Source organism: Trichechus manatus, unplaced genomic scaffold (genome assembly GCF_000243295.1).
Source record: "Trichechus manatus latirostris isolate Lorelei unplaced genomic scaffold, TriManLat1.0 scaffold00030, whole genome shotgun sequence".
Lineage (NCBI taxonomy): Eukaryota > Metazoa > Chordata > Mammalia > Sirenia > Trichechidae > Trichechus > Trichechus manatus.
In genome coordinates this window covers 20,585,991-20,602,750 of record NW_004443966.1, presented here as the reverse complement: position 1 = coordinate 20,602,750, position 16,760 = coordinate 20,585,991, and the positions used below count along the sequence as shown (strand labels likewise).

The following is a 16,760-nucleotide window of genomic DNA, read 5'->3' as shown; positions in this document are numbered from 1 at the left end:
CCCCTGCTCCTCTTCAGGAGAGTCACCGTCTCCCTCCTGCCTACCCAGCCTGCCCTGCGCCTCCCTTGGGGGCTGCCCAGGGGGAGAGAGGGGGCAGCTCCACCCATGACCCAGAGCCAAAACATGAGGCAGGCATAGATTTGGGGCCATCCAGGGGAGGACTCTGTCCCCTGTGAAGCTCTACCCCGGGGTGGCGGGGATGCCCCATGCTTGAGGGTGTGCAAGTAGGGCCGGACGGCTCTTCTAGAGACATGTGCTGGCTAGTACCCCGTGACCCTGCAGTCTTCCTTTTACTTGCCACAGTAATGCAGACGAGTGGGTGGATGTTTACGTCGAATACAAGTTCCCGGCCCTTGTCCCCACCCACCTCCGAGGCCTGGCCAATCACCTAGTCCGGAATGTGCTGGACCCCACCCTCCAGAAATGCAGCATCGTGGCCAATGGTGAGTCAGGGCTGGGATCCTACTGTGTCTTTGAGCCAGCAGCCTCTTAACCTCTTTAGGCCTCAGTGTTCCCTTCTGGAGAATGGGCAGAATTCCATTTCGACAATACTCCTGTGCTGGGGCTACAGAGAGGAATTGGTTATAGAGTCTTGGATGGGGAGCCGAATAGAGGTGAGAAAATGGGATCAGAGAGACAAGACAGTCTAATCACCCTCTACTGCCCAGGCCCTCATTTAATCCTCACATAAGTGACAAGATCTGTCCCACCAAGTCCGGGGGAAGAGCATTCAGCTCAACCCCCAATGCCAGATCTGCAGGTGGCCTGGCCTCTCCTCTTGGGCCTCCCCCAATACAAAGAATTACTCAGGCTTGTACAATCCAAAAGGGGGCATCAGTTCAACACCTACGTTAGGAGTGTTCTGGGTCCAACCGGTCCCCTCCGGCTGCTGCTGCACGTGCCTGGAGCTGCTTGTGGGAGCAGAAAGTGCTGGTACACTTGCAGTGTGGCGGCCAGCCATGCCCTGCCCCTGCAGGCTCTTGAGGGTCAGTGCTGCCCTCTGGTGGACTCTCCCGACAGTGTCAGCACCGCTTCCCGCCTCCTCCCTCCCTGCCCCCATTTGAGCACCGTCCTCTGCAAGCTGGAACCACTCACTGTCCCCTTCCCTTCCCCAGGTTGCCAGCCCCTAAGAGATGGGGCAGCTTTCCCTTTTCAACCTTCAAAGCACAAGGGCTGACCACACCCCCTCAGCAGGCCATAGTGCCCCCACCCATCCTCTTAAGGAGGGCTCTACTGTTCATGCCCACCAACCCCTACCCTCACCCCCTACTTGGGGGCAATTTTTTTTCTCTTCTCCTGACAGAGCAGGGACAGGTAAAAAATAAAAACCAAAAAAGGGTAAGTTAAATTATCAGCAGGGCCTCCTGCTATACTTAAGTCATCTCTCAGAGTGAGCAGACCAGACTTTTTCTGTAAAAGGCCAGAGGGGAAATAGTTTAGGCTTTGCAGGCCAGAGTGTCTGTCTCAACTGCTGCACTCTGCCTCTGTAGTACAAAAGCGGATGCGGACAATAGGTAAACAGACGGGCTATGTTCCCATAAAGCCCCATCTATGGATGTTGAAATGTGTATATCATAGAGTTTTCATGTGTCACAAAGTATTTTCTTTTCTTTTTTTTTTTATGTTTTTCAACCATTTAAAAATATAAAAACTATCCTTAGGCGGCGGGGCCAGATTTGGCCGGCTAACTGCAGTTTGCTGACCTCTGGATTGCAGCATTAGAGCTTGGTGGGGTGTAGCCCTGGAGTAAGGCTGTAGGTCCTATTCCAGGGCTTCCAGGAGGGGGCACCCAGGCTGATACCACCACCCCACCCTTACAATCCTAGGAGAAAAGGCACAGCTGCTGCTGTATGAGGTGTGGCTGCAGATCCTGGGGCGACCCTTCACCAAGGCTTTGAAGGACAAAACCAGCACTGAGTTCCAGGAGCTTTGGGGCCAGCTGACAAGAGGGGTGAAGTGGTGGGATGGAGGGGAGAGGAGCAGAGGCTCAGGCCTCAGGGAGGGGGCCGGGACAAGCTTTGGGAACACTGTGACCACCTTTATCTTTTCCTGACCCCCAGCTGACCACCATCCTCAGGCATCTGCAGAACTGGGGCCAAGTAGTGGTGGAGGACTTTCAGTGAGTCCACGGTGGCTCTGGGTGACCCGGGCACAGGGCTGGACTCAGGGTGGGGGCAGGGAAGTGGTCGCCGGGACAGGAGGCTGGAGGAGGTGACCTCAGCAAGTACCCCCAGGGTGCCCAGCCCCTGAGGCCCATGGTGATCCTCCTGCCAGCGCTGACCGCCAGAGTGAGTGCCACCTTCTTCAGGGCCGCACCGGCGGAAGCCCTTGTGCAGGACTGCGTGCCAGGGTCTGCACACCCTGTGGGCGGCTGAGGGCCTCTCAGTAGAGATGGTCATTGCAGACCTCGGTCAGTGCCTCTCCACCCGCTTCCCTCTGTCTGTGTCCTTCCCTCAGACTTGCTGCCTTGCTGCCCCAGACTCGTTTTGCTTCTGAACCTACCTTCCCCCCCACCCTTTCTTCTGGACCTTTGCGCCAGCTGACTGCCCTTCAGGGCCCAGCTCTGGCCCTGACTCCTCCTGGAAGCCCCTCAAGGTTCAGCTCCTCTCTGTTCTTGCAGCATCTTCTGGGCCTGCACCCGGAGCCTGGGAGTTCTCTGCAGGCCTGGCTTTGCCTTCTCTGAGGTCTGTAATCTGTGGATTATGGTCTGGGAGGATAGGGACCCACCTCAGCCATGGTCTTCCTGCTCTCTGTCCCAGGCACCCCCAGCTCTGGAGCCTCAGGTCAGCCTAGCACCTCCATCCCCAGCTATGCTGTGGTTGTCATCATGCTGAGCCTCCTGCTCATCACACTTGCCCTCATCCTGATGAGTGTCTGGCTGGGGCGGGGTGGAAGGCAGGCTGGGCCCCTGACTGTCTGAGTCAAGCTGAGGGGTCAACTGATCCCTTTACCACTTCCTCCATCTTGAGCCCAGGGTATCTACCCTCCTACTGGCGCTGAGGGGTTTCCAGTCAGCGGGCTTGGTCTGACTCCAGTGGCCCACCCCTCTTGCCCCAGGTGCTGAAGTGGCGGGCCTGCTGCAGGGTGTTCAGCCTGGAGGACTGGAAGCCCCACCCCCAGAGTAGCAGTGAAGCACAGGGACCCTCTCCAGACTGGTAGGTGCAGGTCCTCCTCCCTGACTCCCTGGGGCACGGACTTGGCATGTGGAGTGGGCCCCCCGGAGCCCAAGCCCTCTTGCAATTATTTCCCAGTGGGAGCTGATGGCAGAGCCTGGGTGGGGCAGTCAATATGGTGAAGAAGTTCACTTCCTCTGCCACGAGGTGTGACCCAGGGGTGGGTAAGCAGAATCCTCCCAACAGGCCCCCAAGGCCCCCAGCCATTCCCGGCTGCCCTCCCTGTACCCCTAGAAATGGGGCTAGGGGGAAGACAGCTGAAGGTAGGAACCCACGTGGCTGGAGGAGTGGGACAGAGAACTGGGGACATGGGAAAGGGGTCTTGCTTCCTCCACCACACAAGGACCCAGTAGCGGCACTTCCAGGCCCTGGAAGAGGTGTGGGACACATCTGGACCCAAATCAAGTTTCTCTTTTGTCTCTTGGACTTCCTGCCTCTTTGACCCCTGTGCCACGTAGAGGTAGGGGTGGCAGGCAGAGCACTTTGGGGTACAGTTATTCTTGACTCGGCTTTTGCTCCCTTTTCTCTAACCCCAGGTGACCCCCTCATGCTGCTTACTCTCGCCACTGGAACCCAGACTCCAAACCTCTCCTCCTCCTCCCCACTTCCCCCCAGGCCTCAGACGGCACCTCAACTCTGAGAAGTGAATCCAGAGCCCCAGCACCTCTGACTTTCCCAGGAGCCCAGAACCAGAGATGGCAAAGCACTAGCCCCGGGTCACACAGCAAGGGGGAACTTCTTCCCTCCCAGGACACTCAAGGACCGGACTCTCAGGGCGCAACAGAGATGGGGTGGGGGAAAGAAACACCTTGTTAACCACACTGGGAAGACAGGCTGAGCTTTAACTGCAAGCCCCCAGCGGAGTATAAAGTCTGGGAAAACCCTTGTTACCATTTCCACGCTCACTGGAGGCCAGGCCCTGTTCTAAGTGCTTCCCAGGCTCGTACAAGCTCCCATCACCCCAAGAGACAAGTATATAACAGATGAGGAAATAGGCCAAGAGCCCGCTGGCACGTACAGCTAGAAAGTGACATAAGGAGGATTTAGTCCCAGGTGAGGGTCCCCAGTCTCTGCTTCCCCTCTACCCCGGGTACTGCCTTCTCACCTTACAGTGACAGGGGCCATCCTCGAGGAGATGGGAGGAATGAGACCCAGGGGCTCAGGTGGGCCGCAGAAGGGAACAGTCAGGGGAGAAAGGGGCAAGGGTCCATCCTGTACCTACATGTGCACAGAGATGTAAGGGTTCTCAGGTCAGGCCCTAGGGATTGCCCAGCACCATGGGGAGGGCACCCGGGATCCTGCTATAATGCTTTGCAGGGGACCTTCATCCCCACAGAGGGGTTTCCTCTCCCTGCCTGGCCATGGGCTCAACCACAGAGGAGGCAGGAAGGGGAACGAGGATTTCTCCCTCAGAGGGCTGTGGTAGAGACACCCGATGCTGGTCTGGTGCAGTAAGGCTGGAGTGTTTAGTCTCAAGGAAGAGAAATGCTCGTCCTTTAGGGGTATGGAGAAGTTAAGGGTATGGAGAAGTTGAGAAGTTAAGGGTATGGAGTATTTAAATTAAGGGTATGGAGTAGTTAAGGGTATGGAGAAGTTAGTTAAGGGTATGGAGAAGTTAGTTAAGGGTATGGAGAAGTTAGTTAAGGGTATGGAGAAGTTAGTTAAGGGTATGGAGGAGTTAAGGGTATGGAGGAGTTAAGGGTATGGAAAAGTTAAGTGACAAGAAGCAATAATAAATTTGTATAAAAAATTGCTTTTATTTCTAGAAAGTCATTCAGGGAGAGGAAGAGGAGATAGAGACCCAGAGTAGAGCTGATGGGAGGAGGAGGTGGGACCAGAGGCTGATCAGGGATCAGGGGTAGGGATGGGAACTGCTTGGGGGAAGGCCCGGCTCCAGCCTAGCTCCGTCTCAGACCAGCCTGTTAGGGGATGTTGGTCAGGCCAGGCCTGGCTACTACTTGGGGACCCAGAACCCTTGGGGGTGTGGGATCTACCAGGGAAGGTGTGGGGCCACTGGGGCAAGCCAGACTCTAGGACCTGCCTGCCCTGGCTGGGGAGGTCTGGGACTGAGGACGACAACAGCTGCCTGTCATTGGCCTAGGAGTGGGAAGGGTGAGGCAGGCTGGTGGATTTCCTGGAGGACCCCGGGGCAGGCAAAGGCCTTGACCCAGAACGCTACAGCATCTTCTGGGAGGTTCGGTGATGGCCAAACCAGGAGATAGTCTTTGAAGTCATGACCTGAAGGGAAGGGAAAAATCAAGGATAGTATTTCCCTGAAGGCTCTGCCACCTGCTGGAGGGCTTCAGGCCCAGTGAGGCCAGCAAGGGACCATGAGCTTACCAGACCAAAGGTGGTGGCCAGCACCAAGATGCCAAAGAGGGTGAGCAGGAAGGCCACCAGGTAGGAGCTGACTGTGGCTGGTGGTGGGGTCATCTGTACTTCTGGAATATACAGCCTCTCGGTTATACCCCTGAAGGACCCACAGCTGCACCCCAGCACCCCAAAGGCCAGCCTGATACAGTCACATAGCCTGTGTCAGCCCCCGCCCTCAAAGTACCCAAGCCTTCTGACTGAAGGGCCAGGGCAGGCCAAGGTATAAGAGGGGTCCCCGAAGACTCCCCTCAAACTGTCATGATGCCCAAAATGTCCCCATTAGTGCTTCTCATCTTAGGAAGGGAGGGTTTTTCCAGCCTTGCTCTCTCTCCATTGAGTACCTCCAACGAGTCCTTCCATTACCCCAGGAGCCCTTGTAAGTGTGAGGGGAGAGAATTAGGTGGGATGCACATGGACTAGGCCCTAGGACTGAGGCTGCTGGGTGATCTCAGTGAGGCTTTGGTTTCTTGGTCCTCCACCCCCTGCAAAGCAGGCTATTGCGAGCCTCGCGTGAGGCCTTGCATGAAGATATAGCACAAACACATCCAGTAAATATTGTGGTTTTTAGGGAGGTGGGACATACCCCCAGGGGGGAGAGAGGGCACAAGGGTAGGGAACCCACAGGCATAGCACGGCCTCTCTGGAGGTGGCACAATGGTACCTGCCACATGTAAGGAGAGAGGGTCCACCTGGAAAGGAGAGCCAGCCAGACGGCCATCAGGCTGGACGGCCACCACCAGGGTCTGCAGGATGGTGGAGGGGGCTGGGCACACCAGCTCCCCAGTACAGATAAGCGAGCCTTTCCTGAGTGAGTCTTCCCTGTGGGCAGGACGGGGAGTTCAGGTCATGGAACCATGACCCATCTTGAACCTGCCCACCCCACAGCAGTGTACGGACTTGCTTGATTGTCACAGCAACCCTGGAGGCAAGCAGCCTCATTCTTCTGATGAATAAACAGAGGCCTGGAGAGATGAATATCCTACAGCTGAAACCTGGGATTCAGACCCGGGTCTGGCTGTAATGCTGCCTTTATGGCTCTGCCTGCCACCTCCTCCATCTCATGCTAACAACTGAGCTTCATTAAACCAAAAAACCAAACCAGCTGCCATCAAGTTGGTTCTAATTCATGGCAACCCCGTGTGTGTCAGAGTAGAACTGTGCTCCATGGGGTTTTCAATGGCTGTGATCTTTTGGAAGTAGATTGCCGGCTTTCCTCCCGCAGTGCCTCTGGGTAGATTTAAATTGCCAATTTTTCAGTTAGTAACTGAGCACTTAACAATCTGCACTACCCAGGGACTTCAAGCACTCATTAAGTACATGCGAAATAGATGCTATTATCCCCATTTTACAGCGGGGAAAGTCAGGCACAGAAGTTAAATGACTTGCCCAAGGTCACAAAGTGGCAGGGTTGGGGCTCAAACCCCAGCTGTCAGATTCCCGAGTGTATGTTCTCAGCCACCACTTCCCCATGGCGGGGGCTTTACTAGAATATACAAGGAGTGAATGGACCTTGTGGGAGGGACTCTGCTTCTTCCTTGTCTGTACCCAGGGCACGGGGGCATACAGCCCTGTGTTTTGGAAGCGGCAGTGGTCAACCCAGCCCGAGCCAGGGCCACACTGGGCCAGTGGTTCTCCAGGGCCAGAAGTCTCCCCCAAAGACACTCACTGGAAGCCTCGAACCAGCACCTGCAGAAGGTCTGGGAAGGGGCTCAGTACTTGCTGCACCTGCGGGTGGGGGAGGCCACACAGATGGATGTGCTAGAGGGAGGGGACCCCTAGGCAGGAAGCAGATCCCTTGTCTGACCTTCCTCCCCACACCCCCGTGCCTCCCTGGGTACCAGAAGGAGAGAAGGGGCGGCCCCACACCAAGCCATTGCCCAGGTGGAGTAGAAAGACTGATGGGAGCCATTTAGGTAGGTTCTGGCTGGCGAGTATGATCCCTGAGTCCCCCCAGCTAAACTCCAGGCCTACCAAAGCAGCTGTGTCTCTGGCAAGGTCCTGGTAGACAGGGGACGAGATGTCCTCAAGTGGCTCTATAAACCTCTTGTTGAGGATACTCAAGGAGATGGGCAAGATAGCTTCAGGTGAGAGCCTGGCAGGCAGGAAGGGAGCCAGAAACAGGCAAAGGTCAGCTGGGCCCAGGCCAGGCCCCAGGAGGGAGGGAGATGGAAGGGGCACACTTGTCCCTCACCAGCCACAGAGAGGGAGCTCAGGTCCACGGACTGGCTGGCCAGACCCGTCAGCACCTGCAGCACCTGGGGAATGTCTGCCCAGGCCTGGCTCTGTATTGGGCTTCTGCCTGGGACCACTGGTGACTGGACGCTGGCCTGAAGAAGGGATGGTGGGAGAGGAGGCACCTGTGGCCACATGGGGCACCTGAGCACAGCAGGGGCAGGGGAGGATTATGCCCAAGAAAAGACCACAGGAGCCAAGAACTTAAGCAGATATAACACCATTGGCTTCCCCCTTGCCCTGGGGCAGGTCCCTGGACACATAAGTCAGACCCTATCCTTGCCCTGGGGCAGAAGCCCACAGCCTGATTGAGGTGTGGTAAACAGATGACAGTGCTGGGGGAAGGGGCCTAGCCAGCCTAGGACATCCAGCTAGGCTGTGTCTTGGGGAAGACTCTGCCAAGAAGCTTATACAGGACAGAAAGACCCACAAGCCCAGGAACCAGGAGTTGCAGGCTGGGTGGCCCATCCAGGGGCTGGAAGAAGCAGGCTGGGCAGCAGCCCAGGGCTCCAGGGAGAAATAGAGATAGTCAAAGCCTGCCTCTGTATGGGCAGCCATAGGGATGGCAAGAGAGAGGCAGGAAGGAAGGACAGGGAGCAGGGGGAATGGGCAGGGAAGATGGGGAGTTGGGGGAACGGGCAGGGAGGAGAATGGGCAGGGAGGACGGGCAGCAGGGGGAATGGGCAGGGAGGATGAGGAGGCGGGGGAACAGGCAGGGAGGGAGGACAGGAAGCGGGGGGAACGGATGGGCAGGGAGGACGGAGAGCAGGGGGAATGGTTGGGGAGTAGGCGGAATGGGTGGGGAGGACAGGGAATGCTAAGGCAAGGCAGGGTTGGGAGACCCCCAGGCCCCTATTCTCCCCCTCTCCAAACTGATTCCCCATCCCTTACCAGATGTGAATGAAGTTGAAGTCTTCCACAGGATACAGCTTGCCCAGGTGCTCTACCACCTGCAGTGGGGTGGAGCAGGGGAGGGAAAGCTGTAGCTTACTGGGTAGGGAGGGGCCCAGGTCCCACTCTGCCCCTGCCTGGAAGGTGACCTTGGGCAATTGGCCTTCATTCTCTAGGGGCCAGGAGACTCACCAGGGAAGAGCTATCCAAGGAGAGGATGGTCTATGGGGCCTTGATGTTAGTACTGCCTGTCCTCCCAATTCTGCTCCTTGCGCCTGTGCTACCAGAGACACATCCTTGCCACCCCAGAGGCTGTGCAAGGCAGAGGAGCTGCACCTGCTTGTTCAGGTTGTTCAGCAGGTTTAGGGTGGTCTTCTCCATGGTCAGGGAGCTGAGCCCGGGGATTGCAAAGGTGATGGGCAACTTCTCGGGCTCCAGGTGCTCCAAGGTATACCCTGCAGGGCCAGGAAGGGTGTTGGGGAGGACCTAAAACAGGACAAGACCACCAGGCCACCCTGAACCCTGCTGGCCATGGCAACGTCTGACCTGGATGAGTCCTGTGCTAGGCCTCCATCTTCCCCTCTGTCTCACGGGGATGTCAATATTGCCTTGGAAGTCCAATTAGGTAAGCAAGGGCAACCATTGCTCCTGCCAGGGCCCAAGACTAAAGGAAGCAGGGCTCTGGCCTGTCCTGGTCGGGGGCTGGATGAAGCTGGGGCAGATGAAGGCCTTGCCCTCCAGAAATTATAGCTTTCTCTTTCTGGGTTTTTATTCTAGACCCTCATATGTCATCCCCTGAGACTGAGCCTAGAGACAGTTCCTGCCAGGCCAGTAGTACAGACTCAACTTTTATCCCATCTCCCACCAACAGTGAGGGGCCTGAGGGTGGAAAGATTCTTGGGGGCAGGGAAGGTTCGAACTGGGTCTCAGGGCACCAGAGGGGTAGGTAAAAGGCGTTCTCATGCGGCCTGCCAGGGAAACCAAAGGTGTAGTGATGGTGGGAATGTTCTGGAGGACAGCAGGTACCCTCCCACTCACCGTTGGAGCTGAGTGAGGCCAGGTCCACGCACCAGGAGAAGTAGGTGTCCATGTGCTGGTGCACCTTGGCTGCCACTGTGCGCAGCAGGTCGGAGCTGGTGGGCAGAGGCTGCCCCCGGACCTCCACCTTGCTCTCTACCCAGACTGACCCCTGGCTGCAGGGAGCGGTGGGACAGCCTCAGCCAGTGCTCTAGCCCGTGGAGGCCCGGCCCATCCCCAGCCTGGAAGGGGCTTGAAGCAGGCAGGGACAAGGCTGGACAGGACCCCAACCCTAGGCCCAGCAGCCCCATCCAACCCCATGGGACCAAGACAAGTTACTAGAAACAGACTATGTGGATTTCTTGGAAGCTGGGCGTGGAAGACAGCATGTGCCTGAACTGAGAAGACCCTGCTCAGAGCAAGCGTCTAAGCTTGGTGTCCCCTGGGGCTGGTCTTGGCTCTACCATTAAGACCTAGGGCCGTGGCTGAACCATTTCACCTCTCTGCCTCAGTTTTCCCTTTCTGTTGAGCAGAGTAGGGGTAATTGCATCTCACATGGGCCAAAAGAAAAAAAAAAGCCCTCAGTTCCGCAGGGAGGTAGATAGGCTAGTCCTAGGGAAGGCAAGGCCAGGGACTGTGTTGTATGTACTTGGGGCAGAGGTGGAGACATGGAGAAAGCTGCCTTCTTTGAGAGCGAAGGAGAAGGGAAGATACCCAGAGGCAGGAGCCCTCGGACATTCTGCCTTAGCTCCCTCTTCCACCGACCCCCCGGAGCCAGACTTCTCCTTCCTGATCCCATAACTCTACTGGCGTGACTTGTTCTCCTTACTGTCAGTATGACTTCCTGGTGGAGCTGGAGGAAGCTGATGGACCTGGAGTTCATTAGGAGGGGCGAGTAGGTGATATGCATGAGATGGAACCGGAGAGGGAGCATAGGTGCCATGTTGGGAGCCTCCGACACGGTCCCTGCCCTGCAGTATGGGGCCTCCAACTCCAAGGTATCGAAGTTCCAGGCCAGGGCTGGAGCTGGACTCCCTTTGGGGGCAGGGGACACAGTTGGGTGGGACACAGACCACCCAGGCATTCCTGGGGCTTTGGACCTGCTGGGTAGCTGGAAGGATGAATCCTGTGGGCCTGAACTGCTCAGACCTGCCTCTGTGATGGGAGTGGTCCAACCCGGCTGGTCAGACTCCTGAGCTGGGAGTCCACTCACCCAGCGAGCAGGGAAGGAGGAACCTGTGGGCTCCCCCGAGTCCACAGCCCCTCCCACCCAAGTGGGCACCAGAAAAAAGGGTGAAGAAATACCAGGCACTCCCCCAAGCTGGCTGAGGCCTCCTGGGGTGGTCTCCATGACCCCTGGGTGAGTCGGAATGAGGGTCCCAGCAGCCAGCGGGGGAGAGCTAAGCCCCTGGGGTAGGATACCTGGCAGGAATGTGGCAGGAGTTGTGAGCACCGGTTCCTCAGGACCGACACCTTTGGTGACACTTCTGCCCCCCAGCTCAACCTGGGGAGCCAGGGCCTGGTGCCAAGCAGCCTCTCCACTTGAGAGGAATGTCCTGGGGGTCGTTATGCTTCTGCCCAGGGGCTTATGTGTCCAGGCTGGGGAAGGGCCACCAGTCATAAAGGGGGCCATGAGGCTGGTCTGGTCTGAGGCCCTGGTGTGGGTCTCCCAGCAGCCAGGGGCCTTGGCAGACACAGAGTCCCCCATGGATAATGGGGAGGGGGGAATAGGCTGTGCCCCCGCTGAGGTCCTTGGCACCAGGCTCCTGAGAGTTCCCTGTCAGCACTGGAGGAAGTGCTGCAGAATCCTTGGGCACCTCCTCTGCAGGGGTGGGCCCAGCTGGAGGTTTAGGGCCCATATCAAGGGGATGGGGCTGGGGGCCACAAGGGAATGAGGCTCCCTGATGGGTCTGGATGGGAAGCAAGTCTGGTGTAGAGAGCATGGCATCAGCTGAATTAGGAGAGGACTCCCTGCCAGTCTTGAGAAATGCTGAAAGAGACCAGGCTGCCAGAGCCTCAGGGCCAGAAGTGCCCATGAGACCAGGAGAGGGACCTAAGCTGGCTCCAGATGGGACAGGTGGTGGTAGCCAAGAGCCTGAGGCACTCACAGGTCCGGAAGGAGGCACCAAGCGGGCAGCAGCTGGAAGGGACTGGGCTACCAGAAGCTGGACACCTGGGATGCCCACTGGGATGGAAGGCAGCTTTGGGGAAGCACCAAGCAGATCTGCCGGGGAGGACCAGCCTGTCCATAGCTGGGGACACTGGCTGCCTGCTGGGCTTGGAAGAGCTGCCAGGGAACCGGTGGGCAGGGCCGGGGAAGCCCTGGCCTCTGCAAGCTGGCATCCAGGTGTGTCCACAGTACCAGGAGGTGGCAAGCTGAGAGGTGGCAGTGAAGGCTGGACAGAACTACCCTGACTGTCCTGCACACAAGGGGTGTCAAGCCTTGTGAAGAGTAAGGCAGGGGGCCTCAGGTCTGTTGAGGAACTCAGGCCTCCCTGCTTAGGGGCTGTCTCCAAGGTCTCCTGGCTACTCAAGGCAGGTCTCACTGAAGCTGCAGCAGACAGAAGGCTGGCAGAAGCCCCTAGCTCCCGAGCTGTGGGGTGCCAAGCAGAGCCCTCAGCCCCTCTGAGAGGGAGGTCTTGGGTCTGGGAGGTTTGTAGGATTTGAGGAGAAGCAGCTGCCAAGCTTAGGGGCCCAGGTTCTGAACTACAGGTTGGAGAGGAGCTTGAGGATACAGTCAGGACTTGGAGGGGAGCCTGCCCCGGCCCCATCACCCCTATCAGAGGACAGGGGGCTGCAGGTGCCTTCATGCAGGGGCTGGTGGGGAGAGAAGCAGGGCGCCCCCTGCCAGGCCAAGTAACCTCAGGAGATCCTTCCAAGGGACTCAGGGGCTCGGCGCCCCCTTCCCAGGAGCCCAGGTTCTCACTGCCCTGAGGAGACACAGGGACATGGGAGTTGGGCCTCTCTAAGAAGGGGGCAGGGACTTTGGAGACACGGGGACCAGAGCAGCCTGGGGAATCTGTCAGGTGGTGTGGATGATGGTGTGGATAACTCCACCAGCTCAGAAACCTCTGAGTGGGCAGTGGTCGGAAAGTCCAGGGTTGGGGTCCCCATAGAGGCAGCAGGCAGCGTGCCCAAGGAGCCCCCCACCTGCCTGCCAGCCTCAGTCCAGTCCAGGGGCTCACGTCCAGCCAAGGAGGAGAGATGGGAGGGGCTCTGCTGCTCCTTCCCCTGTCCCGGGGCCATTCTCTTCTTTGGAAGCAGAGGGGGGCCTGGAAGGGCTGCACAGGGCTGGGCTGGGGGCTCCTCGTTGGAGGGTACCAGGGGGTGGGGGGTGGGGGAGCTGCCCAGGGAAGAGGTCCAGAGAGCACAGAGGACAACAGCCAGCAGCAGCAACGCCCAGAGCCCACTGGCCGGAGGGCTCCTGTGACATTCCTCATACTCAGGGCAGCCCAAGGCCTCCTCAGCTGGGTCTGAAGAGGCAGCAGGCTGGGCTAGGGGGCTGGACCCGCGGGCTGGAGGCAGCCTTCCCATCTCCAGCAGGGTTGCTGTGGGGTCAGAAGAGGCACAGTCAGTCAGGTCAGAGTTGGCCTTGCTCCCAGATTTCCCTGAGGGGGTTAGGGGAGACCTGGCCCCTTCAGCCTAACCCTCTTAGAGAGAACAAGCAGGGAAGGAAGCACCTGAGGTTACAAAGGGGAGGGCGGTCTTGAAAACCTCACCCAGACGTTGCCCTGCGCTGGGGGCCAAGTTTCCCCTCCCAGACACCAGCTCACAAGACAACCGTCCCCTCCCAGCTCACTCACCTTCTCGCAGGCTTAACTCCTGTCAGCAAAGCTAGCCAGTTGGGCCCCTCAGCTTTTTGTACTGGGCTGGGGTGCCAGCTGGGGCATCAAGGAGGCAGGGCCTTACCTGAGCTAGGAGCCTCACCTGAGCCCCCTCTTTTATTAGCTTAGGGCAAGAGACAGGTATGCTGGCCCAGCAACACCACCTGGGCAGAGCGAGGCCCAGCTGAGGGCAGATCGGGGCTAGACCAAGAGGGCCAAGCAGCCGGGTACAGAGGGTCATGGCCTGCCTACATCTTGACTGCCCCTGACTTGTTGTGATCCGTTAGCAAGTTCCTGGGCCTCAGTTTCCCCATCTGTAACCTAAGGGAGGGAGTATGTTGGTGGTGTTACTCAAAGCATGATTCCCGGACACCTGACTCAGAATCTCCTTGCAAGCCTAGTGGGGGGAAACCAGGAAACTTTACCAGGTGTTCCTGCTTGAGAAGCCCCGCCTAGGCCTGGCCCAGGAGCCTCAGTTGGTTACAGGGAATTGTGGGGCTAGAAGTCACAGTCAACCAAGGTAGAGGTGAGCCCTGCTCCAGTTTCCCTGAGGAGTGCGGTGGGCCTAGCACATTCAGCCCCCTGCCCCAATACACCTTCCTTCCTCAGCTCCTAGCCATCAACACTCCTACCAAAAGGTGGAACACACTTTGTGAAAAGTGATGTGAGATGGGGAAGCTAAGCTAGGAGTTCTGGGGCAGTCTGTTTCTGCCCCCCGCCCAGGCTAGGGCTCCCTGGGACACTGTCATGTCTCCTCCCTTAGACTAGAGTTCTCCCCTAAGACCGCCCTCAGGTTGGGGCTCCTAGGATAGTGCTATCTCAAGGAGAGCAGCTACCTCCTTCAAGCGGAGCCTGCCTGACGCCACTCCCACCCAGCCTCTGCTCCGTTATGGGTCCTCTGGGGCCACAGGTGGGTTGATGGACTCAGGTGCTGAGCAGGCCTCAGGCCAGGCCCTGTAATCGTGGTCAAGGTGAGGACCTGGCATGCAGGTGTGGAGGTCAGGCCCAGGGCCTGGGGAAGCCCAGGATTCAGAGCCTCTCCACCGTTTCCTCCCTTCCTATGGAAGCGCCTCAGGTGATTCAAACTTGCTCACTTCAGTTTTCTGTAAAACACATGGACCATCCCCCCTACTTTTCATGTTGCGGGATTTAGTGAGTTGATGTGATGTAATGATAAATCTGTTGGATTTCGAGCTAGATTTCCCACCCGGTCCTCCTTCCCTTTCTTGTTCCTTGCATTCCAGCCATACCCAGGTGTTTCCGCTTCCCAGATATAACTCAGCGCCTTTGCCCAGACCACACCTCACACTTTACTTCTTGTCTTCAAGGCCCAGTTGAGGCATCACCTCTTCTGGGAGTCACGGACACCCCCACACCCACCCTTGGATAGGCTCCTCCCCCCAGGTCCTGTCACTGTACTGACCCCAATGTCAGAGCAGCCTATCCTGTTCACAGGCCAGGGAACCTCTCTCAGGGGTGTAATCAGGGTAGAGGGGGTGGTGGTGGCTGCTACTCCAAATCCTGGCCTAGCCCAAGTCCAGGAGTTGGCCGGCCGGGTGGCAAGGGAAGGCTCGGTGAGCAGGGCTCAGTGAGGACCCACAGGGACTAGGACCGACGCCAGGCAGGCCTGACAAGCCCTAGCTGACTGGCTCCCAGCCCAGGTGGAGTGGCTACCAGGTGGAAAACCACCCCCCAGTCCTGTCAACAAACCTCTGGGGGAGTGGAGGCCAGTAGGGGCAGGTCTCGGGAGGGTGGGCCCAGTCACCAACTCTTCCAGCTAAGCTGGGAGAGGGGCTGTCCTTCAGTGGGCTGCAGTCACCAGCACAGGGAGGGTGGTGACAATTCTGTTCTACCTAGACTTTGGTGGGTACCATCCTCGGTCCTGGGAGAGGGGTACGTTTTGGGGTCTGGTGACCAGCATTTCTCATTGGGCTGCAGACCAACAATCCACTAGGACCCACAGGAGCCTCAAGATGGAGGGGCTTTCTCTAAGTAGGGAAGTTGCTGTCCAGTGGGCGTGTGAGAAGAGCCTGTATGTCCAGAGCTAGCCACACAACCACTCTAGAGACCCTCAGTGCCTTCCAGGGTGGGCACAGGGGTAGCTGCTGCCTGTGAGCAAGGGGCCAGGTACACTGTGATGCAGTATGAAACCCACTACCCAAAGGCCCACACCAACACACACACAGCCAGGCTCCGGTTCCAAAAACAACTGAAATGCTTTAATGGCCTGCCTCCAGGGCCCACAGCCTTATATAAAACATTAACTAGGCCAAGTGCCTCAGCTTGCCAGCCTCTGGCTCAGCTCAGCAGACTGCTGGGAGGGAGCCCACAGCAGGCCTGGCTGACAGAGCTCCGGTGTTGGGGGGAAGGGGAGGCACATCCCCAATTCGTATCTTCAGAGACCTCCTAGGACTGAGCTGCCACTCAGCCTGTCCCTCTAGTCCCTGAGTCCCCGCAGCTGCTTGGCTTCCAGAAAACACAACTTTCATGGGATAATGCACAGGTAGGGGGGTGTGGACAGCTCAGGGAAATCACCGCCGTCAATTCAGGGCATGCCTGGGAGTAGTGGCCCAGAACAAGGATGCCAGCCCCAGGCACCAGTAGTGGGGATAGGGAGGGGCAGGCTCCCTCAAGGAGTTCCAGGCTGGGAGTTAGGGCCCAACTTCAAACACAAGGGCTATAAGCCCCAAGCCTTCCTGGGGGATGACTCCAGAAGGTGTGTGTGTGTGTGTGAGTCATATACACTGTACAATGTACCGCTATAAGAGAACAAGTCCTATGACACATAGGCTTTCTACAAGGAGATTCTGCTCGCCTCAGCTATCCTAGGCCCTGGCAGAGTTAAAGCCCTGCCCCAGGAGGAAGCAGAGACTGAATGGTGCTGGGTGTGTGTCAGGCATCGTCCCCACAACAACCCTGTGAGGTAGGTTGTGTTGTTCTATTTTACAAACAGGGAATCTGGGGCTCAAGAGAGGTGCAGTGACTCACCCAGGTCACAGCAAGGGGCAAAGGAGCCAGGACTCAAGCCCAAGCCTGTCGGGCTCCCAAGCCCACACTTTTTCTCTTACGAAGAAACACGAAGTAGTCCTTTCTAATAAAGAGCCTTAAGTTAAAAGTAAGTAGCTCTCAGCCCAGCCGGGGGGCAGGGAAGTGGTTGGAGAACTCCAAGGGCATGTCTACCTCTGACCCTGGAGGGCTGGGCAGGCAGGGAGAGGGGTGCAGACAGTGACCCCCCAGACAGCAACCGATG

At 57.8% G+C, this 16,760-nt stretch overlaps 1 protein-coding gene across 1 annotated transcript in view; it reads left to right on the top strand.

The window, feature by feature from the left end:
- The window catches only part of LOC111820234 (taste receptor cell protein 1), a 6,825-nt gene extending 3,112 nt beyond the window's left edge, over positions 1–3,713 (top strand). The window contains 7 exon segments of the mRNA XM_023729868.1: positions 250–443; positions 1,827–1,951; positions 2,061–2,119; positions 2,337–2,410; positions 2,760–2,872; positions 3,058–3,155; positions 3,710–3,713. Coding sequence (XP_023585636.1) covers positions 250–443; positions 1,827–1,951; positions 2,061–2,119; positions 2,337–2,410; positions 2,760–2,872; positions 3,058–3,155; positions 3,710–3,713 — 667 coding nt within the window.
- Positions 3,714–16,760: the final 13,047 nt, after the last annotated feature.